The following is a 12,371-nucleotide window of genomic DNA, read 5'->3' as shown; positions in this document are numbered from 1 at the left end:
ACAATTGTAATAAAAGTGAAGGCCAACAGGGACAATCAGACGCTTGGACGATTGGCCAAGTGGGCAAGATGTGTGCCTGTGGAATAAGACATCATCAGGAAATGTTTGTGGAGGGAATGAGCAGGGTGAACAGACAACTCCCTGGATAGCTAAGCAAGCACTTGGACAATTGTCCAAGTCCAACAAGGGGTAAGCTGTCAAGACAGAGGCAGTTTGAGTAAGTGGGATGGTCATCCACCCGGGAACCACATGGACGATTGTCCCAGATGTTTGCCTTGGGTGTCATATGGGCTATGGAATGATGACAGATGCTGGTCAGACGGAGTAAAAATTGCACAAGGAGGCTGATGCCTTGGTGCGGCTGGATGATTGGAAGCTGCTTAATTAGATACATACTTATGACTTGGGAAAGTTACATAACTACGTTTGCCAAGCCTTGTGACACTTGAAGAACTCCTTCAATGGCTGCCAATCAGCAGACACGGGTCCGCAAGTGCAGCCACTGCAGATCCAGCATCCTACATCAAGAACCCGGCAATCTAACAAACTTCAGATCTCGCAGGGAGCGCAGTAAGGAACAAGTGATTTGCAAAGATATTGCGGGGTGGCTTGTGAGTGTCTTTTTGCGTGGTTGGCTTCCAAATCAGAAGAATAAATGGCATAGCTGACCTTTTAGTGAACATGTGATATGATAAGTTTTCAAAAATGAGGGTTTGTGATTGTGAAGTATCTGGCTGTGCAAGGAAGGTTTACCCCGACAAAACTGGCGTCAAAAGGATTGGTGTGCCAGTGTCAGATGTGACTTATCAAAAGCACCAGAGGCTTATTTGACTGAATGCATTTTTCTTGCACAAGCACCGGGCTAACAAGCCTGCGCCAAGAAGGCTGCCTCCTGCAACCTCAGCCCAAAGAATAACATCTGCATCACAGGTTGGCCTAGAATCAGGTGTTGAAAATTTGAGCATCCAACGGAACATCACGGACCGCGGCAACAAGAGCAGTCTGACCAAATCCCAGAACCAGTCTCAAAGAACTCAAATAGCCGGAATTGGGTCCAGGGGCGAGCACAAAAACATGGCTGAGCAGACACACTGTAATAATGCATTAGAGGTCAAATTTCGATTCATGGACCAACACGTTCTACAGACTTTACTCCAAGCGGCACGGTTCCACTTTGAAGATTATTTGAGCGAACAGGCTTGTCAGAGATTCCTGCGTGAGGAGAAGGGGAAGCTAACTCACTTGGGGGAACGGTTTGGCTTTGAAACATCCATCATGCTCAAATGCTTACCAGCATCAATGAGTACGGTCATCAGCGCCTAGGGTTAGACTGCACCTTTCAAGATCAGGCCGCGTGCCCGAAGTGTTGGACTCTCTACAAATCCATTTTGGATTTGGACAGTTGGGCGAAACAGAACCCGGACTCCTTGACGATGTGTTGTACTGCTTGATTCTTCACCACCGCCAGGAGTCTCTCCAAGTTGCCGGATTCAGGGAAAAAAACATGTGATGAGCCGGTATTCAAAGAATTCACAGCTGCTGGGAAGGTTGCCTGGCGCCCGATTCAGACCTTTTGCCACCAGAAACTGAAAGGCTGGCTGCGAAAAAAGCTACTGGGGAACAAGTTTGAGGACCTGATTGATGCTCCGTTACGGTATTCAGTTCAGGAAGGGGTCATGAGGGATATATGGGACGGCTTGGCATGGAAGATGTTGAAGTTCCCCAGTCACAAACCACAACCGTACACAAGCGCTTCAGGGAACCTAGTGTTCAGCCTTTATGTAGATTGGTTCAATCCCCATGGGAATAAAATTGGTGGTAAGTCACTGGAGGCCGGTGCGGTAACTCTTGTTTGCCTCAACTTACCCCCAGAACACCAATATCAAGAGCAAAATATATTTCTGTTTGGAATCACTCCTGGCCAGCTGTCCGCAAATGCAATGTTCAATGTGCTCCAACCACTTGTGACCAAATTCTTGGAGTTCGCCACTGGTGTGTGGTTTCCACACACATCACATCATCCGACCGGAAGAAAAATACGCGCCATCATGCTCCCCCTCATTGCGGATCTCCCGGCCTTGCGCAAGGTGGCTGGTTTTGTGTCCCACTCTGCAACTTTGTTTTGTTCACTCTGTAAGCTCCCACGTCAGCAGATGGACATCATCCACCCACACGAATTTCCTCCCCGCAACCACGAAGATCACATGGAATGGGCAAAGAAGTGGCTAGACAGCTCTGATCTGACGCGCAGGGACGCAATAGTTAAAGAACATGGGGTCCGCTACAGCCCATTGAACAAATTGCCGTATTGGAAGCCGCTGGAATACGCAAGTATTGATGTGATTCATGCACTCATGCTTGGTGTGCTCAAGGACCATTCTCTTTTGTACTTTGGATTGGCGGCGGCAGGAAAAAAACTGGATAAAGATCTCATCAAGTTGCAGAGGATGCACAAAAGCACCAAAGGAGCGTTGTTTGAGTTATTGCTTCAAAGGAAAAGAGATACAAAGAAGTGTTCCGCCAAAGAGCCCGAGCATACAGCAAAGCGACGGTTGACAACCAAAAACATTCAAGCCTTGAAATCCTCCCATGAGCAGGGTGTGCTTCTTACCACCAAAAAGGTTCCGACATCATCCCAAGTATCTGGCAATTCTCAATGTTTGTTAGCCGTGGTTCATCAGTATGCCCTCAGAAAGTGTCTCACAAGTTCTGGAACAAGTCAGTCAAGTCAGTCAACTATAAATGCGCGCAGACAATCAGCTTGAGCATCTAGGCAATCGGACAGCGGGACTGTGCTTATGGAAAGAGATACTCAGGACAATGAGGAGAGCCTCCCACCCAGGCAATTAGATGATGAGATGCCTCACCTGCTCCCAGAGGAACTCGAGTGTGTCCGCCGGGCCATTGAACAAACCAACTTGCCATTGTGGGTGGATCGTCTGCCTCTCCAATTGTAAGAATCTCAGCACTGTCACATGTGTGACACTTCTAACCTCCCGTTCCATCTTCCTTCTATCATCCTATCTACCCCTTTCATTCAAACTCTTCCATTTTTCCTCAATCATCGAAATCACCCTTCAAGCTATCAACAACTCTCACCAACCTCAAGATCTATCACAACTCAACTCAACTTCCTCATTCTCTATCTTCTTTTCTTTCTTCTATCTTCTTCTTATCCTCTCGCTTCCATCAAGTCCTTGTCTGTCTGGTGAGATTCCCCTCAAGTCACAACAACTAACCTGATCACTAAACTGATAAACATTGTTCCAGTCTTTGTCCTACTTCTTTCCTTCTTCCAAGTCTTTCCATCAACCACTTCCTGTTCACACAACTCTGTTGCCCTCAATGTTGGTTCTATCTATTTCTTCATCTTATCTTCTCTTTCCTCTTTTTTATTCTAACATGTTTTTGTTCAAGTTTGTCGGCTTTACTTAGGCAATCAATTATCGTTCATAAATCTTTTACCAATTAGGTTCAGCAAGTGCTGGTTCGCTCAAAGCCGCAGAATGGGGGATCTTGTACTCAGTATTTTACCCCCTGGTTCTACTGCCGCTTTGGGAATTTTGTGATTCAAATCCTGATAGGCAAATCTTGTCAGACAACCTGGTCAAAATAGTTCACATAACTCATTTGCTTAGTCACCGTGTGATAACAACTTACAAGGTGACATCAATTGAGGACGCAATCCAACAGTATAGGAAGCACACACTGACCCACTGGACAAAAATCAAATCCAAACCCAATATTCACATTATGCAACATTTCCCTGACGTAATTGGACGATTCGGCCCACCAGCTGCCTTTGCGGAATGGGCGCACAAAAAGTTGAACAGACTACTCGGGAAGACAAAATCAAACAACCATACCAGTGAGCTGAATGGTCTCTTTAATTCATGTGGTGTGCAACAGTACTGACTCCTAGACCGCACAGGTGTGTTAAGTAAGACTTTGTTTTGGACATGGATTCAAAGGGCGGCATTGAAAAATCTTGGTGAAATGGGCAATGTGCAGAATGAAGAGGCCATAGACGGATCCAAGGAAATGGGCGCAACCACGCCAATCAAAGACGAGCTGTTTGACAAGTGGCTTCATCACCTCAACAAACACACATCACAGAAATGGGTCCGGGAGGCGTCAGGAGAAATCCAGAGCGAATCCACTGTCTTACACCCAATGGTAATGTTGCGGAAGAGCTTTAGGGATTTCCAAAAAAAGGAGTATATGGTGGAAAAAGCGCACCAGGGCAATTCTTACATACATTTTAGGCTTGGCACAAGCGACCTCTTTGGCAGTGTTCAGACCGTGTTCCAGTCCGCTCAAATTCCCAACTCCACCTTTTTGGAGGTCGCTGTGTTTGTTGACCTGGCCAAGATGGACAATTTCCCAAAGCCTTTCCGCAAACTATCTAGCCTCCATTATCAATTATTACGACGACCAAACCCTGCTCAAACATTGGTGTTAACCCAGGATGAGGTCATGGGACATATAGCATGTTTGACCAATCCTCCCGGGGTGTTTGGGGTTGGAACTGAAACCATTTCGATTGCGGTTGTTCATCATTTGGTCAGTGCAGTCCGCATCCCCCCCTGGATTCTATCACATGACCCCACTATTACTCACTTCATGGCCGCATCCTACAGGGCCTTACAACAAGCGGCGGGCCCGTGTAGCTGTATGCCACCAGCTTGCTTCCCCCACATCCACACCTTTCCGGCAATCTCATTATGGACGATCGTCCAACATATCCATCCCACCCCGGCGACATATGCGCCTCCCTCCTTCATATCTGTCGTATGGATCCCGCCCTGTTATGGACAATTGTCCAAGATCTCAACAGCCCACCACTTGCGCTCTCTCCCAGCCACTTCTTCCCTCCTGCCCCAAATACTGTTATCACATTCCCGTCTGTTGGGCGCAGACAGCCAGTCAGACCCGTCAGACCCGCCCCATCATACGTGCCCTGATATTATCATTGCCCCCGTTGTGAGATACACTTCTACAAAATTCATGCAAGCTGCAAGGATTCACTTCCGACACCACCATTGGTGTGTGCCCTCAAACTACTGGGCAAACCATTTTCCCACCCCCATGTCACATACTTGTGCATGCGCTGGGGACCCCCAACAGACCAAAAAGCCCTGTGTCTCACTTTGGACAATCGTCCAAGTCCAACACAGCCCCATTTCCGGGTTTCCCCCCCCAATCTCATCCCATCCGTCGTGGGTGATTGTCCAAGTTGATCCGGACTTCCAGCCATCATCCGTAACACAATAGTGTATTCAATTGCCGCTGAAAGAAATCACAAAACACCATCCAATCTTGACGGAGGCAGCCAACTTGCAAAGTACGAGAGGGACCCCCTCTGAAGGTGAAGAATTAAAGTGGTGGGGGGTCTGTAGACGTTTTTTTTGCTTGCACGGACTTTAGCTCCCCGCTTCCCCCGGGTATCTCCAAATATAAGGGGGATCGGGTTGGGTTAAGATCGTCCACTTATGATAAGATCTGACATAGAACCCAACCAACAAATAACATATCCTTCTTTCTATCGGCATGAACTTGAATGCTGCCCTCCAGGACGACAATACCGAATGGGTATTAGAGATACTATCAGCCATGGGACTAGCGGGAGATTGTAATGTATGCTTTTGTGGAACATCTGTTTAGGATCACTACTAACGTTGACCAGTTGTCCGATATTTCAGGTTTCATTGTTTCATCACCCAATCCTAAGTTTAATAACCCCCCAAATTTTTAGAGGGTTTGAAAATGTAACACAAAAGTTATAGAGTTAGCCAGATTTTTCTTATTAAGACTGCCATGCACCCCTTATATCTCATGTTTTGATGCCATCCCATTTCTAAAAATTTCAGGGCACAAATTTTATACAAAGATTCAGAATCCCTGAAACTTCTAGACTGTTTGAAGATGTAACAAAAAAGTTATACAGTTAGTAGGAATTTTGGTACTAAGCCCACCGCGCACCCCCTACATATCCCAAAAAACTCTGGAAAAGCAGAAAATGCACATGTGTAAGTGCCCCGAAATTTTTGTGGGGCTGGGATGTGTAACAAAAAAGTTATTCCCTTGGTATATACCCCAGAAAAGGGGGTATGCAAAAAATAATTAATTAATTAAGAGTTGGTTTTTTTGGAAGTTTGAATGCATGATAATTATTTTCAGGATTTTAGATGAATTTTAAGCCTATTTGCGTCGCGTAGAATTAATGAGTAGAAAAAATCTGGGTGTGAATGCGGAAAAGGGGGTATAAAAAAACCGGGTACAAATGCGGAAAAACCGGGTATTTTTAGTAACCCCCTTTTCCAAACCGCATTGAGCCGGTGTGAGTAATATTCACAGAGCCGGAATAAGTGCGCATTGTCTTGTTGATTGGTTGAAGATTTGACAAGAGACAAATATCCAAAACTGTAAACTTTGAAGCACTGGTATCAAGAACCAACCAAATCTTCTCACTGTCAATGGGCCCCACTTGAAATGTGTTTTTGTCTTCAACAAAAAACCCAGTATCTTCAGCCTCGCCAGTTGAAATGTCCGAAATAGCCTTGGCAACATCTTCATCATCTGATTCTTTGATAGAATTGAATCTTTGAGTACGAAGCTTTGACAAAGACTGAATTAATTGATCGAGCTCCTGATCATTCAACTTGATTTGAGAATTCGGAACATTAGACGAACTAGTTCGATTCTTTGTTGGTACAACATTTCGGAATTTTTTGTTGATTGCCTTGAACTTTTCTTTGTTGGGCCAAATAAACAGCTTGGATGACAAAGCGTTAATTGAAGCACTACCCGTATGCTCTGTGCGACTATGTTCAACGCCCATTTGAGTGGCTAGCAATTCAAAAGTAAATGGCTTTAAATCAAAAAGATTTTGAATGAGAGAGGTCAAATTGTTGTTGAAACAAAAACTTTTCAGGAAAAATATTCCAGCCATAGCGGTATCAATTTGCGTTTCTGCATGAGAGTTGTGCGGATTTTAAAGAGGTGTATTTCATTTGAAACTTGCTGATATGATCAGCAATTGATGCTCCGGGGACGTAGTCAAGATGAACAAGAGCATAGATTTTGTTGCCAAGTTTTATCAACGATTGTTCACCACATGCAGAAGCTAAATCTTCCATAGCTTTGGAAAAAGTATTGACAGCTTGTACAACGGGGTATAACTCGGCAGAGACACACAGCTCGAGGAGAGTATAAGCGTTTGAAGTCTTTTTGCAAAAAATTTTCTCCTTCTTGTGTGCTTTGCACCAGATCGGATCAAATACCTCTTCATCACCACGTCCAGTGACCAGATGAGTGAAAGACTTCTTCCACTCCGGCCAATTATTGCAACGGAGCTTGGTGATACAAATCTTATTGCTTCAATGATCATTGTCACTTGAGGAGGATGCATCGACTGGGTTCATTACCGGAAGGTCTGCCATCTTGTTTGTATTAATCTAGAAGTGTGTTCTTATTTTGAAATCTTTTAACTGTCAAGTAATGACTCTTGCTACCATGTAAAAATGGTAGACGAATTACTTTATTGTAACAGTTATTTAACAAAAGAATTCAATAAAAGTAATACACTTGAAAAATAGAACCACAACGGTTAGATCTTGTTAAGCTATAACTATTTAATGATAATGAAAAGAAATACCTAAAAGAAAGAACCGGTGCAAAAACAAATCTTGACCAGGAACAACAATCGGCGACAGCAAGTACACGGAGATATCACAACGTAATAGCCTGGAAGAAATATCAAGTTGATTTTCAACACTTGGTGTCTCCAGATGTTGCAGATAAGAAGCATAATCTCGGCGAGCAGGGATGTGTATGCCTCCTCGCCAAGAGGTTATCTGCACGCGCGTACATGCCCACGCACGCCCATACAGGGACGTCTAGGGACGTGCACACCCTTCGACTCGCACGCACTCAGCAAATATACGGCGTGCGACCATCGGCGGGCGTGCGGCCCCACACGCCCTTTTCGAAGGGCGTGGGCATGGGCGTGCGCATTTATCAACGCCCCTTACATTGGGGGGTACCCCGGGTACCTGCCTTCCACACCTGGGTACCTCCCCCTCAGCACCCGGGTACCCCCCCTTGCGGGTGCCGGGTGCGAGTATGGGTGTCTCAAAATGGGTGAAAATCGAGGGGGTACCCGTACCCGCAACAGGTACCCGGGTGCCATTTGCCATCTCTATCCTGTTTTGCGGATCAGGGGAAGTATTTATGTGTGTAACAGCACAAACTTCTGGCCTTTGCTGTATGTACATCTACACAGCAAGAAGCAGGCTTGTTGAACTTGCACCCAACAGTCATAGGCTCATAGCTCAGTGGCTCACTGTTAGTGCAGACCCGTGCCAGAATGAAAAATGCTGGGTGGCACTGGGGATCCTTGAGCTGGGCCAGTGAGCACTGAGCCATGAGGATATGTATGTACATAAACCACTAAAACACACTGAGCACCAAGGATACAGGTGGCACAGGATCAGAGCCACTTTGGAGCTACAACCAATGCTGTCAAATGTCACTTGTCTCCAAGGGACTTTTGTTTTTTTCCTGGTGTATAGGTGCAACAGAGAACCCCAACCACATGTACATAGGACAATATGTAAGGAAACTGTGAAAAAATTTGCAATTAAGGATCTACCATGCAGCTGAAGGATACACAGACTTCAGACACCCAGAAACACACACTCAGGAGTCAGACCACCCAGAATCACCAACCAGACTATACTCTCAGGACACCTCCTGTCACACACCAAGGATATTGACAGTTATTGCCCTCCTTCACTAAGCCTAGTTTATTTCAGAGTGCAACTCTGTATCCCTGGACTGTTTCCCCCCCTTTGCTCTTCTTCTTCAACCCTATCAACATACTTCAAACACGCCCTCTAGTCCAAAAACCAGAGCTGATCAGGTCCAGCGTCCTCCTCCCAGTCTCCTTGGTGTTTGCAGAGGCTGCTGCACTCATGGGTTTAGCACAGCTTGCATCCAGCTTCTCCAGGCTGCGGATTTCCAGGATCCTCAGATCAACTGACTTCGAGTCACGGAACAGCTCTGTTTCTCTTCTCTTTTTATCCCATTTCTTCTGTCCTTGTATCTGATTATCCTTGGAAATCCCACCGGAAGTTCCTCTTCTAATTTCTTGTGTCCTGTTGTTGCTTTAGAGACACAGGCTCACACATATGGTGTCACTAACAAGAAATGAAAAAAAAATCTATTTCCCTGATTTGCTCAGGCTGTGTGGCCAGCTTAGCACACAAGTTGCTCCTGAGGAGGGTCCCTGCAGGATAGTGCCCTCCCCCTGCACTGAAGCAATGGATTTCGGCTCCAGGGAAGTGAGTGCTTATAGCCGGCCTGGCCGACTTTGCAACAGGGGAGATTTCTTGGCATTGTGCAGAGAAAGCCTTGGTGCTAAATGGCTTCTGCAGAAATATCGTGAATAGGTATATGAGCAATACAGAGGTGCTAGAACGTATCCAGGAGTTGAACTCCCCATGCATTTGGGGCTGTGTTGAGCCAATCTGACCAGCGGTGCAGCTGGCAGAAATATCCCCCAGCCGACGGGCAGGCATCCCTCCTTTGGGAACGTTGTGCAACCTGTTGCTGGCCGGAAGGGCGTGATCTCAGGCGGCAAGCCTGGACAGTCTTGACAGCCAGGAAGGCTTCCTGCGAGCTCGCAAGGGCATTCTCGTTGGCAAAGACTAGTTGCACAGCCAGAGAGGGTGGCAGCTTCCTCTACAGGGACCCGCTGACCGAGCGGGCAAGCGTTACAAGGGGCCAAGGCGTGGGCCGAAGTCCGTGCAAATCAGGGGCTAGAGGACCTCTGGGCTGAACATTTGGGAAACACAACAGAAAGGGTGCAAAGGGCGCGATGACAGCCGGGGGTGAAGGGCCCCCTTTCTCCCGTGTGCATTCAAGAAGCCCTGCATGCAGTGCTGTCTGAAGGATCTCGATTATGTGTGGACGGATTTATGGGGGAGGAAGCGGCTGCAAGTTCTGGATGATCAGCTGGTTAGTCGGGTTGTCTTTGAGCAGATACTTGAGCAAGACGATCGCGTGTTCTCTGAGATCTGTGCGTCAATCCATGTGAGCGCCTATGCGGGGAAGCGGAGGAGGGGGAGGAGCAGGACGCACAGGGGAAGTCGACGTCGAATTGGGTGGCGTTGAGGATGAGCGGGAAGCCGTCGAGCGTCCGCACCGCGTCTTGGATCTTCACGGCCCCGTTGGAGGCCGCAGTGACGCTGGTTTTGAGCTCGATCAGGTTCGTCAGCAGCTTGATTACGCCGATCATCAGCTGGTTCATCGAGCGTCTCTTGTCGGCGCTTCCTTGGTCGTCAGGAGTTCCAGTGGAGCGGCGTAGGTGGGCCCGTTGCTCGGATAGCTCTTTCAGGATACCTGTCTTGAATAAGGACTCAGAACTCCACATTCCAATTCGGGTTTCCTCAGGACTGATGGAAAGCCCTCAAGAGAGAAGACGGCGCACGGATGGATACTTGGACGAGCGCCTCGACCTCGGTGTCAGAGACAGAGTCTTCGGCGGCAGGCGCGGCGACAGCGTGAGTGATCCAGGCGACCAGGGTCTCGCAGACCAAGACGAAGCCCTGCCACGCCTGGTCGAGGCGGGCAGCGAGCCGATGGAACTGTGCGATGAGGAACGAGGAGGGGGGAAGGACGGGCGAGGTTTCGAGGACCTTCAGGACCGCGAGCTGGGCCGGCGACAGCACTTGCGACGGCCTTCCCCGCGTGCCGTCCGGGAGACACAGACGTGCATCGGGCGGCTATCGTCAGCGGTCGTGCGCCGTGCGGGCTCGGCAAGGGCGTGCTCACGTGGCTTGCGATTCATACAGCTTCGACACATGCGTCCCCGGGTCAACTCGGACGATTTCGCGCACAAGGGTCACGCTTTTCGGCGCGCCGGAAAGGGAAACGGGCGGCATCAGACGAAGGACTGCACGTCGGGGAGCGAGGGCAGCCGGCGTACATCACGTCAAACACCTCCGCCGTCTCGTCGTCCAGCAGGCCGTCCATCCGTTCGAGCAGCATCGTCATCGCTTGCTTGCCCACGCACGAGCCCATAAGCGACTCACTCCAATTTTTTCAATCGAAACAAAGGGGGGGGAAGTTTTTTTTTTTTGAGACAGATGGGACGAGTGTCAAAAAAAAAAAAGCGCGGAAATCAACTCACATCCGGCCTGGGTCTTGGTGGACGCAGTTGAGTATGAGGACGCCGATGACCAGACACAGTCTGTTGTTGGTGGTGTACAGAAGTCTCCTAGCAACGCAGCCGGTGTGTGTGCGCCTAGAGATGAGTAATGAGTGGTGTCCGGAAAAAAGTGATAGGCGCACAGGAGGATCGATTCGCGGGGCTCGCAGTGGACGAGTAGCGGCCACGTGTGCGCAATCGAGGCCGGGTTTGAGGTGTTCAGGTTCGATAGGGCCTGGACGCTGCATAGGTTGAACGCCCTGACTGGGGAACGGCGCACAGAAAGCCCGTCAGCCCGGCTCTGTGGGTGTGTGTGTAGGCTGGACTGACAGTTCGGGTGATCGAGCCTTGCGGCGGCCGACGTGAGCCATAGGATCTTGATGATGAGGGGGATGGCAGGACTGCGCTCAAAGCATCGTCAGCATGTGTGCCTCATTCGGTGATCGAGGATGGGCGGACCGAAGAGGGGCTTGGAAGCGGTCGGCCGCCGCGGCAAGGTCCCTGGTGAGCCGGGCCCAGACGGTTGCGAGGCGGGTGGCGTGGCTGGCGGGGGCGTCCGGGTCGGCCAGGTGCTGGTCGAGCTGCTCGGGATGGCCGACGAGGAACGTCCAGCCGCGCAGGATCCATGCGGCGACCGCCGATGGCTCCGCGTCGTCCCTGCTCGACACGCGCTCAGCCGTCTCCTCGGCGGGCCAGGAATGAGGAGGGTGCGTACCTCCACGACGGCGTGTGCTTGAGGCCAGCCACCAGGCCCTCGATGTCTGCGATTGCGATCAGGGGGAAGTCGGTGTGTGTGAAGTCGCCCATGGATGCTTCGTCGTGGTTCCCGGCATGTCTTGGTCTCACTCTCGCGCCCAACTTACACCCAGCAAAAACTCAAGTGCTTCCGAGCGCCCCACTGCCCAAGCCTCGCTGCCCGGGCAACACGCGCACGCGGATGCGGATCTGGCGACGACAGATGCGCCGCTGGATCAGCTCGGTCGCGCCCGGCATCCGGTCCACTCTCGGCGAGGAAAGACGCCTGGCGAGGTAGACCACAGCGAAATGTACATGCGTAACTAATGATCAACTAATGTTCGACTAGGTTACCTCCAACACTCCCCTCACGCAATCAGCCCACTTCCGGGTCAGCGGCGTCCGGCTCGGAAGCTTCGCGAGC

General features: G+C 49.3%; 2 protein-coding genes across 2 annotated transcripts; one reads left to right on the top strand and one right to left on the bottom strand.

Moving 5' to 3' along the window:
* Positions 1-461: 461 nt before the first annotated feature.
* Positions 462-679, top strand: PtA15_4A716 (uncharacterized protein; the record flags this gene model as incomplete). The annotated part of the gene is made up of 2 exons (XM_053168628.1): positions 462-611; positions 677-679. The coding sequence occupies 2 exons, from the start codon at positions 462-464 to the stop codon at positions 677-679; spliced, it is 153 nt and encodes a 50-aa protein (XP_053019818.1).
* A 9,299-nt stretch (positions 680-9,978) lies between these two features.
* PtA15_4A715 (uncharacterized protein) lies at positions 9,979-12,019 on the bottom strand (the record flags this gene model as incomplete). The annotated part of the gene is made up of 10 exons (XM_053168627.1): positions 9,979-10,079; positions 10,144-10,404; positions 10,493-10,743; positions 10,837-10,911; positions 10,991-11,095; positions 11,195-11,281; positions 11,356-11,476; positions 11,543-11,613; positions 11,672-11,869; positions 11,928-12,019. The coding sequence occupies 10 exons, from the start codon at positions 12,017-12,019 to the stop codon at positions 9,979-9,981; spliced, it is 1,362 nt and encodes a 453-aa protein (XP_053019817.1).
* Between the last annotated feature and the right edge of the window lie 352 nt (positions 12,020-12,371).

The sequence above is a fragment of the Puccinia triticina genome, chromosome 4A (genome assembly GCF_026914185.1).
Source record: "Puccinia triticina chromosome 4A, complete sequence".
NCBI lineage: Eukaryota > Fungi > Basidiomycota > Pucciniomycetes > Pucciniales > Pucciniaceae > Puccinia > Puccinia triticina.
The sequence above is the reverse complement of the archived record's forward strand: the minus strand, read 5'-3'. Positions and strand labels throughout refer to the sequence as shown.